This window comes from Lepus europaeus, chromosome 5 (genome assembly GCF_033115175.1).
Source record: "Lepus europaeus isolate LE1 chromosome 5, mLepTim1.pri, whole genome shotgun sequence".
In the NCBI taxonomy this organism is placed as follows: Eukaryota; Metazoa; Chordata; class Mammalia; order Lagomorpha; family Leporidae; genus Lepus; species Lepus europaeus.
The window spans coordinates 58,262,075-58,279,973 of NC_084831.1; the positions used below are offsets into that span (position 1 = coordinate 58,262,075).

At 43.4% G+C, this 17,899-nt stretch overlaps 1 protein-coding gene across 1 annotated transcript in view; it reads left to right on the plus strand.

The window, feature by feature from the left end:
• The window catches only part of PDE4B (phosphodiesterase 4B), a 457,454-nt gene that overhangs the window by 318,132 nt on the left and 121,423 nt on the right, over window positions 1-17,899 (plus strand). Inside the window, exon 5 of the mRNA XM_062191495.1 lies at window positions 1,395-1,444. Within this exon, the coding sequence (XP_062047479.1) occupies window positions 1,395-1,444 (50 nt within the window). The remainder of the gene's footprint in view (window positions 1-1,394; window positions 1,445-17,899) is intronic.

The following is a 17,899-nucleotide window of genomic DNA, read 5'->3' on the forward strand; positions in this document are numbered from 1 at the left end:
AGCTTAAAAGAACCTTGCCTAGGATCAACCTGTTAGTAAATTAATGATGGATATGAAACCTGTCCTTTGAGTCTGCAGCCATAAGTTCTTGTTACCTGGAAGCTAGACTAATATAAAGAGATCAGATATTGATATGGAGTACTTGAAACCTTGGAACATAATTATGTGGCCAAACCATATGAAGATTTCTTAGCAACATCATTTCAGGCCTTTCTCTGTCACTTAAAATGTGATTGATTTCTCAAACTTGCCTGTGCATGGGAATTCAAAGAGGAGTAAAAAAAGCATAGATCCCCAAGTTTCTTTCCAAACACTGAAAGTAAATAGCTCCCAAGTCAATCTGATGCTTGTTCATGTTTGAGAACCACTGGCCCGAGGTCTCACTCTCCTGCTCATTTCTAATATCCTGTGGCTCCTTGTGGGGCAGAGAATCCTTCATACCAGTGGTTCTGAGGATGCAGACACCAGTCCTGCAGCATCAGCACCACCTGAGAACTTACTATAAACACAGACGCTCAAGCTTACTCCAGGTCGACTGATTTAGACACTGGGGAGATGGCATTAAGGCCTAGCAATCCATTGCCATTTAGTCTTTCCGGTGATTCTGATGCAATTTGAGGTGCTCTAGAATGCTCACTGGGGGATTCTCCAGCCGTGCGCTGGGAGTGTGTGAGAACATAGCACACGAGGTCCTGCAAAGCATGGGAAGGATGGTGAAAGCAGCAAAACTGAGGGTGCGGGGAGGTGTGGAGAAAGAGAAATAAGGCAAGGAGGAGGAGCCCCCATATTAGTGGAGTGTGGGCTTGTTTGCTTGATGCACTTTGATTCTTCACATCGGCAGGCTTGTTATGATGCATATAAAACCCAGTTCCTCTAGGAAAAGACTGTTTCCTAAGTTAAGCAAGATGAATCACTCTTCCCTGTGGCTGTGTGACCTCTTGCAAGTGACTACACATCTCTGGTTCTCAAGTTCTTGAGGTATAAAAAAAAAACTGCAAATCCTGAATCGTGGGTCCCTTTGGCTTTATCTTTTCTATGGCACTGTCCAGAGAGATTAGGACTCACCCTGACTTGTGGAGGGGGTGCCTGAAGCAGGGTCTCTTCTTCCAAGGGACGCCTGGAACAGCAAAACCTGAAACAGAGGGGCTGGCTAGGGACCTGGAGTAAACAGCTTCCTTCCTGGAGAGCTGAAGCATCCTGAGTCTGTGAGGGAGATTCCAGGCCATCTGGATGTGAGAGAATTGCAGTCATCTGCCCGTGTTACAGCAGCCTGCCTTCCGGAGATAGCATGATGTCACCTGGTAGCTCACTGTGGCCTGGAAAACTCCTCAGTGATCTCGGGGGGCTGGGGTTGGGACACACAGACTCAGTCCTTCTCTTGTCTGTCTCCACAGGAGGTCCCCAGCGGCTAGTCAGACTCCTGTCTCCAGAGCCAGCCTGCAAGGTAGGCCTTGCCACAAGGTCCATCTCGATGTTTCAGAATCACAAATATGCCTCTTGTTGTAAACTCTTTCTGAATAATAACCTATGTTTGCAGACGATGGCCTTTGAAAGTATGTCTCTTGGTGACTTTTGTCAAAGGCATACTGGAGCTTTGCTTCATTCCATGTGAAACCAAGTGAAAGCAGAGTTAGATTAATTTGCCTGTGGCTCGCCCGGGCTTTCAGAACGTAACAAATGTGTGGTAAGGCTGCTTCCCAGAAGAGGAGCAGAAGGGAGGCTGTGTTGATAGTGCAACTTGACCTCAGCTTGCTGGCCCCAGTGAACTCCAGGAGCGCTAACCTCAAAGACCCCGAGGTGGCCCACGTTGGCCTGATGGCCCCCACGGGTTTGTTAGCGGTTTTCCTTTTACCGTCAACCAAAGATCCCACTTGAATCTACATCCTTTCCAGGTGTGAAACCCAAGATTCTTTCCAGGTTTCAAATCATTTCTCTTGGAGGTCATCCAACTCTGTTTCTCAGAGGTGTTTTTTAAAAGGCCCTAACCTCCCATCTTTCAGGACCATGCATCCACTTTCCATGAAACGTTGAGAACTGAGGACAGGATAGGCCACCCTGAAGAATGCCATGGAGAAGTGTTGAACACAAATTCTTCTTGATATAAAATGCACCCAATTAGATGCCATTTTCAAGTCCAAATGGAGTTCTCTCCCTTGAACCTGTCCCCCTGTTGCAGCAGTAAATTTCAGAAGCAAAATGACAGAAGAAGCAATTCACACAAACGTATACCGAAATCGCCTAACGTCTAGTGTTACCTGGTACACTTCTCTGTTTCCAGCAGCGCTGTTCCCTTCACTTTAGACTTGTGACCTGCCTCACTGGGCTGTTGTATTCTTCTGCCAGAATCGTGGCCATACATACTACAAGGAAAAATATGAGAGGAACCGCACCTCTAAAAGAAGAGAACAAAGGCAGTGGATTCCATTGCCTCTTGGCTTCTGAAGTACTTATGGTATACACTTTTTAGAATATCTTTATATGGCAAAGATTGAGGACAAGAATAAAAGTGAAAGAAACCCATGAAGTAAAGGCGAGTGTACTCGAGAGCCCTATCATACGAAGTAGAAAGTAGTACTCTCTCCATAGACCTCAGAAACCTGCTGTGCTGGATGCGCTATTTCCTTTTGAAGTTTTCTAAAAGGAAACAAAATAGAGTGCTTTAAGGGATAACTGGTGTTATATACTTGGAGATCAAAGGAGCTGGTTTTGAAACTCCTATCATTTCATAAAATTGGCCTGCCAGTGAGGCACTGATGCTGACAGTCCCACTAGCCGAATTTACTAAGATGCTTTTGACTTCAATTTGAATATCAAGATGATGTTTTCTTTTTCTTGTAATAAACACTGACAAACGTTAGAAGATGTGATATTTATGGTTCTATAAATTAGCTCATTAGCCAAAGATGCTGTTGGGAAGATTGTTTTGTGATTATTGGCAAAGTAACTACAGCTTGGCAACTCAAGCCTCTTTTGCTAAATTCTTTTAAAACAATGGAGTAATAAATGACAATACCATCTAGGCAATTTGTTTTCATCCGTCTTTGCAGCAAACAACAAAAATTCTGACTTTTGATTGGGAAGAGAATGCAGTGATACCAACTATTACGTAATTACAGGTTTCAAAATCTTTTTAACATTTAACCACAGTCAGAAAAGGAAGGAGGAGACACACATCCCGTGTTTTGTTCTTATTATCAGCTTAAATAAGCCAGGCAGATTTTTCCTGTTATTTTAATATTTATCAGCATATGACAAAGAGGTGTGCTTAAATAGAAACTTTAAAGGGGAATGAAAAATAAATGGCTGAGAGCAAACGGAAATGAGAACCAGAGGGCAGCATTAAACTATGTTTCATGATAATAAGATCAGGTTTTCATTTATCAGTACTGAAGTTGAACTCACAGTTTTCAGTTGAAATCTAAGATAAAAAGGTACAAAAAACCCACATAATTTACACAGATTTGGCAACCTAGTTTGTTAAGAAAGCCTAACTGACTTAGATAATTGTATTCTCATTTAGAAGTTAGAAAAAGAAAGAAAAATGTAAATCTCCTTAAAAAGCTTCTTTGTTTTGAAATATATAAGTGAAGACGATGTAGTTGCCTTTAACAACTAATTGTCAGAAGCTATGGTTAAAATGGTATGCTTACAAATCGATCATTAACTGAAGTATTCGACAAAACTTCCCAGTCTGAAAGCCTTTCTTCTCACTGTTGAGCCAAGGTTATTCTCAATTCTTATAGAGCAATACAAATTTTCCTCCACTGCAAAGACATCTTAATTTTCTAAATTGGAGTCATTGCTCATTTTCTCTGCTGTGGCAACAATTTAATTCTCAGATGTATGATCCTCTGTAGCTTGCATGTCTCCTCCATTGGAGCCTGGGCTCCTCAAGTCAATCATTGTACCTTATTCATCTTCTTATCATTTGTGGTGCATTAGCATAATTATTTTCATCTAGCAAGAAGATGGTTTATGTTGAATTGGCCAGGAGAACTACATAAAATCTGAGGACTTTGAAGCAAAATGCTCATAAAATAAAGTTATAAATGGGGTGGGCGCTGTGGCTCACTTGGTTAATCCTCCGCCTGCGGTGCCGGCATCCCATATGGGCACGGGGTTCTAGTCCCAGTTGCTCCTCTTCCAGTCCTGCTCTCTGCTGTGGCCCGGGAAGGCAGTGGAGGATGTCCCAAGTGCTTGGGCCCCTGCACCCACATGGGAGACCAGGAAGAAACACCTGGCTCCTGGCTTCGGATCGGCGCAGTGCTGACTGTAGTGGCCATTTGGGGGGTGAACCAACGGAAGGAAGACCTTTCTCTCTGTCTCTCTAACTCTGTCAAATTAAAAAAAAAATTATAATAATAAACCAATTTTTTCTATGATTATGAGAAATGCTCAATTATGTGGGTTTTTTTTTACTATTAAAATTAGTTACTGCATTAAAATTCAAAGAGGTTTGAATTGCTTGCTGTAGTAGCTTATCTATATTAGTATGTTCATATAGCTTTTGAACACAAAGAGTTAAATCAAAGAACTTGTCATTTTTGCCTTTCGAAAAGGAAAGTCAGAGTAAGCTAATGGAAAATTTGTTTTCAATTTTTAGAAAATTATTTATTTTGTTTATTGAAAGAGAGAAACAGAGATGGATAGATAGCTCCCAGCCAATGATTCATTTACCAAATACCCACAATGGCCAGGAATTCAATCCAGGTCTCCCACCCTGGGTGGCAGGGACCCAACTACTTGACTTACCATCTGCTGTCTCCCAAGAGCTGCATTAACAGAAAACAAGAACAGGGAGTGGAGCTGAGACTGGAACCCACGCTCTCTGATATGGGACTCAGGCATCCCAAACAACGACTTAACCACTAGGCCAAATGCCAACCCCAATAATGGTGAATTTTAAGCCCAGGAATAGGGACAGAATGGAAACCATATGTTTCAGGTTGAGGACAAAGATATAGCAGATCCTCCCTGTGGTGTTGGATATGCTATTGCTATGTAGTTTAAGGGGCATCTCAATTTATACCATGTTTTGCCTTTTCACAAGCAGGAATCCCAGGATTTCTTTACCTGGTGTGCGTAGTGCTAAAAGGGGAAAGAAAACAAACAAAAAACAAAAAATAGAAGAAAGAAAACTCTGAAACAAGGGCTTGAAAGATGTCACCCCTGCATTTTCAAAATGGCACACTGAAGTAATTCTCAGGATTTCAAGCCCCAAAACTACTTTCAACAACAAAATAAGATAATTGATAAAAATTGATATGCGTACTTGTTTCACTTTTCCCACCTCATCCTTGCTTTTGTATGCATTGCAATAGTGATGACAAGTATGTGGTTAAAGTAAGGGTTGACTGAAAAGGTAGATGAGCAAATGTTCACTGCATTTGCTTTACAAAAGATTTAGAAGTATTCCTTGTGATGGCCACACTTATGAGTTATATAAATGCAGATCAATTTGTGGCAATATATATCATACCTACAATGTTTTAGCAGCCAAACCGATGTGTAAGGTGGGTCCTCTGTACTAATTTTCTTGTTTTGAAATTTACCAGTCAATGTATTGAGCAGAACCATCACCACCTGTAACAGACCAGCTCTCCTGAAGAATAGTCTCTGAGTCTATAGGTCATTCGAAATAATCTGCAAACCACAGAACCAAGATGTCTACACACTTGCCTGGAAGATCTCAGGCCAGATTGCTGCAGACACGAAGTCTGTCATATCCATCACCTTGGTTGATGGTGGTTTTCAACACCAGTCAGTTCGAGTGTGTTTTAAGGGAAGACTCTGCTCAATTGTCCTGTCTGAGCAGCAACCTCTTGTTAAAGTTTTCCAGTATAATGGGAATTCGATTCTTCTAATCCGTGTGCAGGCCATTCTGGGGAGGAAATGACTCTCCACCAGGTGAAGAAGTGGCTCTCTCGTAGGAAGGTGGTCTCCCCGTCTGGGTACCTCCCATTTCTGGATTGGGACAATCCCGCTAGATGTTCCTGGGTGGGCACTGGGTGTAGGGTCTGGGGGAGGAGAGGATAGGGCCTCAGTGAATTATCTTCCATTCCAAGGAGTTTGGAAAGAAGGCAGGCCAGCTCGCTGCAGGTCTCATTCCTTGGCAGGACTTTCAGGGCCTGGGATGAGCGTGGGATGGTGTGGCCGCAGGTAGAGGGCTCTGTGAGCACCACAGCCGGGCTGAGAGCTGGGCTGTGTCAGATGACTGGAAATGAAGCCCGGCCTAAGCAGAACCTCTGCTTGGTTTCTACATTAAGCAAGAATTGTCGGGCAGGATTACAACACATATGAGCAAATAGGAATAAAATCAATCCTGTTACCAAAGCCTGTGACCGTTCAGGATAAAAGAGGAATTGGAGAAAATTGCAACAAGAAAAAAAGTAAAATAAACGTAGAAAAAGGAAAAAGCAAATAAGAAAGAAAGAAAGGAAAGGAAAGAGAAAAATAGAAGTATGACATTTTATCAGATCCTGTTTTCTTCAGTGTTCTGAATGCTGTGTGGCCCAAATTCTTGGATAATCAGCTTAATTACTTACCTTGAATGTGTAGGCAGTGTACATACAAAACGATAGGGCAAAGCCTCAGTAATTCTGAGAATAATTCCCCAAGTGGTTGCTATGTAAGTGTTGCTTTTGTCTCAAATAGTTCTCTTGTGAAAGTTTACCCTATAGCGTCAGTGCTGAGCTGTTCGTATGGATTTGCAATTATTCCAGATGTGTCTAACATTAAATTCGGGTATCCCCCCCAAATACTCACAAGACAGCAAAGTGAGAAGCATTAATATATCACCCTTGAGCAAACATTGCCAAAAATATCACCCTGCTCATTAATGGCTATTTCAGTAATTCCAAATTAAGTCCTCAATTTAGCATGAATCTTTGTTCCTATTAAATGGACCCCAGGGAAACCTGCAGCATCAATCTCATCTCCCACTAGCTGCCTTAGGAGTGGAGTTCAGTCCACGTTGACTCCACTTCGTGTTTTCGTACTGCCGAGAAACACCATCCACCCAGCCCCCCCTGAAAGTTGGAATCATGCATGTTAGTAAGTATTTCAGTTATGCTATTGACGTCAATGGAGTCATTAAATAGATTGCTGGCCCTCCCAGAGGCAAATCACTGCCAGGGACCTAGATACAGACACGTTTCTTACAAAGACAACCATCGGGTTTTGCTAGAGCAGTAAGCCAGAAAAAGGGAAAAGTTTATACTGTAGCAGACCAATCTCCAAACACAGTTTCTTTCTTTCTTTTGCATTTTAGTTCCGGCCTTTCTTTCTCTTTGGTTACAGTAGGTTCAGGAAGATAGCAGATATTGTTGCCTGAATGTTTTGTGTGCAAAAGCATCTCCTGTAATTGAGCATGAAGGGAGGGACCCCACTTTCCAGACTGAGTCTCACCTTCTGGTCTGCACAGCCTGGCTTGATGTTTATTCGGCAGCGTTCAGTTCGTTATCTAGGCATTCACTATTGTCTGCCAGCAAGGTTGGGTTTGATATATAGCCCCCTGAATAAAGTTTCCTCCAAACACACACGATTTTGCCCTCTCTACCACTGCTGCGTGGCTTGTGGCTGCAGCCCCTCAGCTATGAATTGGTTTTTATGCCACTGGCACCGTGCTGCCTGCTGCACCGGGGCTCTCTAGTGCAGGGTGGAGGGGGAGGCTGGGGAGAAAGCTGGGCGTCTCCGGGCGGCCTCCTCTGCAGTGCTCCCGCAGGAGGCTGTCCACGTGCCAGTGGCCTCCCAAACCCCAGCTGCTGCCTGCATCAAGTCTGGTCATGCCGCGCCCAGGCGCCCAGGCGAGACGGAGAGGGCCCTTCAGGCAACATCTGCCTCTTTTTCTGGGTTTTCTTGACAGCTCTGTTCACCTGGACAGCCCCAGGAGGTCAAAGCCATAGCTCCACCCGCCACGTGGAGCCCTCCTCCTCCCAGGCTCAAAGCTAGGGAGGCATCCTCAGCAGATTTTTAGATTGCTTCAGGTCTAGTTGTCAGATCTGTCTTAGGACCCCATCTCCCTCCTGGACCCCTGGCTCTTTGTGGCCATGGCATTCCTACCAGCAAGTGTGCAGAGTGAGTGCTGGATGTCTGACCGCCTTGGGTTACCCCTTATGGTTTCTCTAGGGACCCAGTCCACCTCTCCCCACTCCCCCCGCCACTTCCCCCACTGTTCCTTTTCCTGCTTTCCTGGCTTTGAACAGCAGACTCCTATCCACCCTTTTGCCTCTCTCCTAACCTACCACAGCCACTTCCTTCAGTCTTTTTTCTAATCCTCCCCCCTGCTTTCCTCTTCTGCTTTTTACCCTGGCTGATTGTCCTTAATTTTCCCCCGCTCCAATCCAGCCTACATTCTATTAGTGGAATTATTCTTCTAAAACTCACTTATGGTTGTTATCTTATTACGTGGCTCTCCTTGACCTTGAAGATGAGATTTTACCAGGTATACAAAGGCCCTCAGAATTTTGCCTCTAACATATCCATTGTCATCCCCCACTGTCCGCCTACACCATGCACAGCTGGCGGCTGATGTGCATTGAATGAGCTGTTGCTGAAGGATTCCAGACTCTTCTGCACTGCTTCTTGTGTACCTACTGTCCCCTCTATCTGGGATGCCCTTTCCCAAAGATATTGTGCTCATATGCAGCCTTGAGATTTGCGGATTTGCATACATTGTCACTGTGCAAAAATTCTTTATCGTATCTGATTCTTGGCTTCTGGAGTCAGGGATAAAATAAATAAATAGTCTCAATCCAAGACCTAGGATCTAATATGTGCTTAAGAAACACTACTTCTTTAGTTGTTCCCATCTGCTTCCTTCCAGACTCAGTATAAATGCTGTTTTCTTGATGCCTCCCCAGAGTACACTCATGGTTACTCTTAATAATGTTTTCAAAATCCCTCTTGTTACATTGTGTTATAATTATTTAGTTAATTTTCTGCTCCTCAAAGCATAGAACATCACAAGTTCAAATACTAATCCTGTTTTTTAATATCCCCAATTTATAGCATAAAACCTAGAACACAGTAGATTCTCAGTAAATGCTTATGAAATGGACAAACACAGTAAGTGAATGAACGCCTGTGCCTGAATCAGAAAAGACTGGAAAGGAACTGAGGCTTTGTTCAGTTTTGACTAATGGTTTACATGCAGACTCTAGGGCATGCGCACAGCACAGACATCCCTAGCTAATTTTTTTCCTTTTTAAAAAATTTTATTTAAGATATACAAACTTCATGCATTTCATATGTACAAATTTAGGAACATAGTGATTCTTCCCATCCACCCTCTTCCTGCCGGCACTCCCACCCTTCTACCTCCTTTCTGTCCTATTCCCACCCTTAATTTTAAAAGGATCTATTTTCAATTTCCTTTATGCACTTAAGATTAATCCTAAACTAAGTAAAGAGTTCAACAAATAGTATGAGGAAAAAAAAAAAAAAAACACAGCTCCTCAACAGTAGAGACAAGGGCTGTTAACGATTATTGAATCTCAAATGTCAATTTCACTCCTATACATTACATTTTAGGTACTCTATTAGTTACCCTAGGTCAGGAAAAACATATGGTATTTGTCTTTTTGGGACTGGCTAATTTCACTAAGTATAATGGTTTCCAGTTCCTAGCTAATCTTCACTACATGTGCCTTTCAAGGCACTAGAAGTGATCCACCACTTCAAGAAGAAGTAGCAATGTTAAAACAAATGAAGGGATGGCAAAATATAACTCACTGATCACTATGTTATTCTCTTAGTGCCTAACACTGTGGCAAACACAAAGTGAGTACTCAAAGAGCATATTGAATGTTAGGAACCCAAGTTGGTCTCTCATAAGTTAATTCTGTGAGACCCAGTTCATATGTCTGGCTAGTGGGCATTTTAATATTCTAATTCATAAGATTACCATGAGGATTAAATGAGAAAAGTTATGAATAGCAGTTAAGAGCGAAGACTCTACCTCTTTCAAATTCCAGTGTGACCCATGGACCTTAGGACAATATACTTAATCTCTGTCTCCATTGCCTCATCTCCAAAGTTGGGATGGAAATTGTATGTATCTCAGGGTTGGTTGCAAGGATTATGTATGCTAACAGATGCAGAGCATTTAAAAGGGCCAGTACTAGTATTGGCATTATTAGTTATATACTGCACCTCCTCTACTACCCAGCACAAAACAGGTAGCCAATATATGGTACTTAGGAGCCCAGGCTTTTTAGTTTCAGTAAGGAACCAAAACAGAAAGCCCTGTGGAGAGCTTTCTAACAGATCCTGAAATACTTCCCTTCCATAGTAATGCAATCTAAACGGGGGAGGGGGATTCCTTTGTTAAAGTTTTTCTTCCCCCTTGCAACCACAAAAATCTGGTTACATAGGAATGTATTGCAAACTAATTGTAGTATTCTCCAAGACAGCCTCTGGAAACCTGAAGGAACAGGCAGGTGAATGGAGCCAATATTATATATCAGAGGATACTATCTAATGACGGCTCCTTCTTTCGAAGCAGAATACAAAGAAAAGTGCCAAATGACTTAGGATTCTGGTAAGCCTGGGCTTTGTTCACTGGGAGCTTTCTTTTCATTAAGACTGAGAGGCTGTCCTTTATAAAAGAGCATAGTCACAGCTCCACAACCAAGTACAGCGGTGTTTCAGGCCAGCATTCGAAATTCACACACACCTATACAGACAGGCAGAGCATTCTCAGGGCAAGGAGGAGCAGCAAGAGCTCGTGCAGCTTCCCTTGGCAGAGAAGACAAAAGCTACTGGCAGCAGGATCCAGTGTCAAAAGGGCTTTGACTCCGTTTGGAAAAACCTTGTCCTCTCAGTGACTGCTGGACAGGGGAAAGCACTCTCCATCCACCTTACCCCCTTTCCTCTCTGTGTTGGAAAGGAAGGAAATAAAAAGGAGACTGGGTTGTCCTGGAGAAGAATGAACATGGAAGTTGGCTAAGAGAGAAAGCAGGAAGAAGAGGACCTCTCAGTTCCCTCTTCTGCCTTCTGCATCCCCAAGACAGCATGATCCTGGAGGCAGGGTGAATTCTGCCTGCTTTCTTCTGATTAACCCTGGCCAGCATATTACAGAGTTGCCTCCAGAGCTGTTCTCGGAAGCCAGGAGCCTTTTAGGGAACAGTCTTTCACCCGAGAGAAGAGAAACAAAGCAGAGACTGTCCCCTGGAAACAGAATGGGCAACAGAACTCACTGGATCTTTCTCTTAGTTTGTTGTCTTGACTTCCTTTGCGCCAGAGCTGTTGACAGTTACCAAAAGTGACCCCTCAAATGTTGTATGTACTTCCCTACCCCATCTTGGGTTGTATCCATGGAGTAAGCTGAGGCCAGGGCAATCACTCAACCCACATGACCTGTGGAAGCAGCTGACTCAAACAAGCTCCTTGAGCTTCAAATGTCTAGGGTCTAGTCTTGCTGGTGCAGCCTCTCCAGCCCCACATGCCTACCTCTGATTTCAGGAAAGACAGGGACAAAGCAGTTCTATGCCAGGCACTGAGCTCGCCCTTTGTATGCATTATTTCACCCAATTCTCTCAAGTAAATTTTCCTGGAGATAGACTGTCCCCATTTCACAAATTTGAAAAACAAAAAAGCAGGGTTAAGGAGTATGTGGGACTTTTTCAAGATCACATAGTTAGTAAGAGATAAAGTCAGAACTGAAACCAAGGTCTGCATTTCTTGAAAACCCATGCTCTTTCCTCTAAAGTCTAAATCATGCTTTTCCTTCCTCCACCCCACACAATAAGAATAATACTAGTATTTACCATTAGTGTTGTAATATTTCAAAGTGTTGTTATACATAAAGATATTAGAACACTACCTGCCCTCCAGTATTATTTAAGGTTAGCTCGAATTATTATTGTCATTAGTTAGTATGAGGAAATAGATGTGAAAAAGGAAAGGCCTCTGTAAATAAGTGACCTTGAAGTTGAGCTCTGAACACTGAGAAGGAACCAGGGAGGGTGGAGGATTCCTGAGAGAGTAGCCAACATCTCAAAGGCCACCGCCAGAGACCCAGGGTGCTTGAAGGGCAGTGAGGGAAGAGGCCAGAGACTGAAAGAGGCCAGGTTTGGCAGAACATCCATAGGGCATGGTAGACGTGTAGATTTTATTGTAAATTCAGTTAGGAGCCATTGAAAGATATTGAGAAATAGATTGACATGGTCTGATTTGAATTTTAAGCACAGATCTTGTCTCTGAGTTTCAAGTCTGAGTTACTGGCACCTCCTATGTGCTCCCAGTCCCTGCACTTTCTTTGTCATAATTGTCAGTTCCTGCCCTTCCATCCCCTCGGGATTTGCCAGGTAGGCTCTGGAACTAGACTGCCTGACTTTAGTTCTGTTCTATTCCTTTCTTTCTGTATGACTGTAGACAAGTATTTCACCATCTGTGGCCTTGGTTTCCTTATCCTTACAATGGGGATAATAATAGAACTTTTTGCATAGAATTGTTATGAGAGCAAAATTACTTAGTCGTGTATAAAATATTTAAAACAGTGTCTAGCACACAGATATCACCAAATATTTTTATTTCTAATGTATTATATTTGCCTATATTCTTGATGGCTTAGACTGTTAGGCTGTATGCTCAACTACTGGCGTAGGGTAGGTGCTCAAAAATATTTGTTGAAAAAAAAGGGGGGGGGTTAGCACTGTGGCACAGTGGGTTAAGCCAATGCCTTCAGCATCCCATGTGGGCACTAGTTCAAGTCCCAGCTGTATCACTACCAATCCAGCTCCCTGCTAATGTGCCTGAGAAAGCAGCAGAAGATGGCCCAAGAGCTTGGATCCCTGTACTCAAGCGGAAGACCCTACTGAGGCCGGCACCATGGCTCCCTAGGCTAATCCTCTGCCTGCAGCGCCGGTACCCCGGGTTCTAGTCCCGGTTGGGGTGCCAGATTCTGTCTCGGTTGTTCCTCTTCCAGTCCAGCTCTCTGCTGTGGCCCGGGAGTGCAGTGGAGGACGGCCCAAGTCCTTGGGCCCTGTACCCACATGGGAGACCAGGAAGAAGCACCTGGCTCCTGGCTTCGGATCAGCACAGTGCACCGGCCGCAACGTGCCAGCCATAGTGGCCACTTGAGGGGTGAACCAATGGCAAAGGAAGATCTTTCTCTCGTCTCTCTCTCTCTCTCTCACTGTCTAACTCTGCCTGTCAAAAAAAAAAAGACCCTACTGAAGCTCCTGGCTCCTGGCTTCAGCTTGGCCCCACCTCCAGCCCCAACCATTGCACCCATTTGGGTAATGAGTTCACGGATGGGAGATCTCTCTCTCTCTGTCTCTCTTTCTCTCTCTCTCCCCCCATATCCTGCTCTTTCTGTAACTCTGTCTTTCAAATAAATACATAAACCTTTTTTAAAAAAAAAAAAAAAAGAATGGAAAGAAAAGAGAGGTGGTAGAATAAGCTGCAAGTGAAAGGAGAGAGAACTGCTGTGCTATTCCTGGGGAAAGAGGCTTCCTGGACTCAGCAGTGCATTCTTGACAGGGAAGAGTTTGCTTTCGGAACATAGAAACTGAGACTTTGCAACTATTCAACTGCTACAACTTTGGGGAACTCGAAACAAGTCCATGGGACAAAAGCTTGTTTCAAAACCTGTGATGCCAATCTGGTCTGCCACATGCACAAAACGCAAATCAGTCTTATGAAAGAACTTTGTCATCGTCTCAGGCTAGGTGACTATTTCTCTTAAAGGCAAAGACAAGGCAAACCCTCCTGCTGCCCTTGGAAGGACAGTGCTGCCGATGGAGCCATAATATTGGCACTTCCTTTTCACCCCTCTGTTGCTAATAGGACTTCAGATGAACAAGGGTTCCGTTCTGGAAAGTAAATGCATACCTTAAATATGTGTGACCTCACAAGTCTTAGACATTCAGGGGTACCACAGTTCTTTTATTTATTTATTTTTCATGCATCTGCACAGGGTACGTACCTTGACAAACAGCTCTCTGAAAATTCCAGTTCTCTGCTGTACGTGTATGTGATGTTTGTGTGTCTGTGTGCTGGTTTGTTACTTTTTTATCCCGGAAGAAACTAAGGGTTTTTCACATGCTTTTTGTCAACACAATGGGTCTCTGTTCTCTCTGACCTGGTTTTCCACTGTTCCTTCCCTTTTTCATCACAAGTTCAGCCGTTTGCCTCTCTGCACCCTCGGATCATTTCTCAGCCTTCTCCCTTGTTTGCTCCTCTCTCTGTACCCCTTACTCTCTCAAGCAATGCTCTAGATAGTCCTCTGTATCGAATCTAAAGGCTTACCTCTTCAAACTCTCTGTGCACTAGTCTTTATTGTCAGTAATTTCTCACTCCATTTACATTCTATTGGGTCTACTCATTTTCCTCTACCATGCACCCCTTTGTTCAGACATGTGTGTTTTCTTGGAGATAACATTTTTATCATGGCTGTCAATGAGCCAGGAGGCACGAATGGGTAGGTACCTGAATAAAACCGAGCTCTGGTCTTGAGTTCTTCACCATCTGCAAATGAGAAGATGGATATTTGAAAATAAAGATTATATCAGGATCCTACAGAGAAATACAACTCAGCACATAATATTTATTTTAAGGCTTTAGCACATGCAATCATGGGGGTTGGCAGGTTTGAAATTGCAAGGTGTCTGGCGCATAACAAATCTTCCCAGGCAGATGAATCAATTAATTCACAAGCTTTTATTGGGATTCCGCTCCCAGGCAAAGTTCCCCAGTCCCAACAGAGCGGGGAGCGGGGAAGTCGAGTGTCAGAGGTTGGGAGGGCTCCTTTTATAGATACAGGGCATTTGGGTTAAAGGTTGAGGCAGGTCTGATCCTCATTGGTTGACCTTTAGGCACCCGCAGGGACCTTGACAAGGACTTTTCTTCCCCGGAAGTATAGGCCTTCCCTCCTCGCGGATCCCAAAGCTACCATCCCGACCTTTTGATGATAGGAAAGGGGGCGATGATGAGTCTCTCTGGCTACTTCCTGCTGACTGGGGACGTCGTCTACAGGGGCCCGCTGAGGGTATCTTGGGGCTTTGCAGGGACAGGCATGTATGGATGGAGAAGCATATGGTTGACTGCCTGATTGCTGAAGGCCTTGGTTCATTCCATTATCACCTGCTGTAAACACTTAAGCAGACACGGTAGTATACAAGTCAGGGTGAGAATAGCAACCATTGATCCTAAGAGTGCCATTAACCAGGTAATGAAGGATTTCATAGAGGAGAGGAAATGAGGGGGATCTCTGGACCCTTGTGAGGATTGTTTGATGGACGTGATTTAAATCTGATCCCAGCCAAGACTGGGAGAAAGGCCACTCAACTTTTGGAGGTAGAGGGGTTTGTCTGTGGAGAAATTCTGAATAATCATACAACATTAAGTGGGGAAGAGGACCATCAGTACACATAGGTTAGGAGCAGAGCCATTGATGTTAGAGTAGAGGTTATGATTACAAAGGAATGAGGCCCAAGTGTGCTAGACAGGGTCTAAAACAAAGGACAGAGTCATTATTAGAGGAGCTAAGAAAGGTGCTGTCTAAGCCACAACTAAATTTTCTGATTGGGCAGCAAATAGAAACTCACAGAAGGGGCTTGATAATAATCTGGTGGGCTTTAGGCCTTGTAAGTTAAGAGGCCCAGACCTATCTATCTCTTCACATAGGGTACATCCTAAGGGAGGTGTGAACCTCCTAGAGGAAGGCACCCTGTTGATTTCCATTACCTAGCTGGCCTGGGAGGAGAGCTGGCCAGGTAAAGGCAGGTGGCATCTCTAACAGGAAATTTACAGCTCTGCCTGCAATGTTGCTGACCATACTTGACCATACCCTCAGCTGCAGTGGTCACTTTGGAAGCTGGGCTGAATGAAAGGCTTTTCAGCTTAGAGCCAATAAGATCTGTGGCTCTGACCTGGGCATCCTTCGACTCCAGGGCAGTTCCATTTCCAGAGATCTAACTCTTGGCTGGCAGAGCTGCCAGGGCCCATCACAAGCTGACTTCTGCTGAAGCCCAGGCTTACCACATTGAAAGCCACTGCAGTAGACTAGCCTGTTGGGTCTCCCTGATGGCAGACCACTGTACAGAGCAGCCTTTACCAGGCTGCCACCTATCTTTACATTTCTGATGCCTAGCTTTCTTTTCCTACTGATTTTTGTTAAAGCAGACCAGAGGATGCAAGTCAAGGGGGTGCTCAAGTCCCATCTATAATCTTTAGTGGCCTACACTAGAAGTCTATAGTCACAGGCATGTTCTGATAGTGTTTTTTCTGAGGTAGATAATGCCTATGAGGAAAGCTATGTCCTCGCTTTAAAACTTTCTTTCCCTTTGGTCTGAAAGGGAGGTCTTCCCTGTTTACTGTGCTGATGGCGAAGTAGATCTAGCTGTGAAATTATAATTTAAGCTTTCATTTTGGCTAGGCTATTATAGAAAAATGTTAGCTATCCCTTTTATAAGATCTAAAAATCAAATTGTGCATCTTGAAGAGTCCTTCAGAATAGAATGAGTTTCCTACCTCAAAGAGAATAGAGAATTGAGAGAACGAGTTAGACTTAGAATAGAGAAATGGGGATGCCAGTCTCAGATCACTGACAATAGCAATATCAAATGAAAACTTAGAAAGCAGTTTCAATCATTAGATAACAAATATAGCAGTTTCAATACTAGCTTTTTAAACTCTTTAACTGTTTTTTAATTTACTAATTGATTCGAATTTCTGCTCTTAGTAACCTCAGCTAACAATACTTTCAGTTGGTACCTATAATACATTTTTGGCTTCATCTGTTTACAGAGCCATCCCAAAGTACTGAATACAATAGATGTGGCTGGAAAAAGTCCATCAGAACCTATAGGAGGACAGCTAAGCACAGAACCAACAACGCTTTAGTTTTATGAGCAGCAAATCTGATATATAAAATTGTGGATGACAAAAGACTTTAAGTTGCCACGTTTAAAATTATAAACTTATTATACACTCAACAAGAGGTGTCCAGCTCATAACAAATCTTCCCAGGTAGATAAATCAATTAATTCACAAGCTTTTGGGATTCTGCACCCTGGTGAGGTTACCCAGTCCCAACAGAGCGGGGACCGGGGAAGTCAAGTGCCAGAGGTTGAGTGGGCTCCTTTTATAGATACAGGGCATGTGGGTTAAAGGTTGAGCAGGTCTGATCCTCATTGGTTGACCTTTAGGCACCCGTGGGGACCTTGACAAGGACTTTTCTTCCCCAGAAGTACGGGTAGGGACTCTCCATTCCCAAAAGTATAGGCCTTCCCTCCTTGTGGATCCCAAAGCTACCAGAAATCCATAGGGCGGACTGGAAACTCAGGTAGGAGTTAATGCCACAGTCTTGAGGCAGAATCTGTTCTCTTTTAGGGAACCTTTGTTTATGCTCTTAAGCCCTTCAACAGACTGGAGGAGGCCCACCAGCGTTATCCAGGGAAATCTCCTTGATGTTAGTGCCACTGCTTACAGATGTTAACTGCATCTACAAATTGCCTTCATAGCCACACCTAGGTAAATGTTGATTCCATGACTGACCCATGGTCTAGCCAAGGTTACACACAAAAATGGAGCATCACCAGGACCACACAACCAAACAACCAACTAACAACAACAAAAACCTGTCTTAGCATTCAGGCTAGAATTTTGCCTAGTGTTGCTACAAGTAAGATCTATCTATCTATCTATTTAGATAGAGTCTCATATATAATACATATAATATAGTTATTATTATATATGTTGTATATAATAAATATATAGTCATATATAAATTATATATACATATGATCCAGGAGAATATAAATCTCTGTCTTCCTTCTGACTACTGAGAGTTTATTTTAAAACACAGTGAAATAACTGCTCATCCCAGATCACAGAGATGTTTTGAAAGCCAAAGGACGGTTTCAAAGACCAGAAGTGCAGAGTGTTGCTGCTT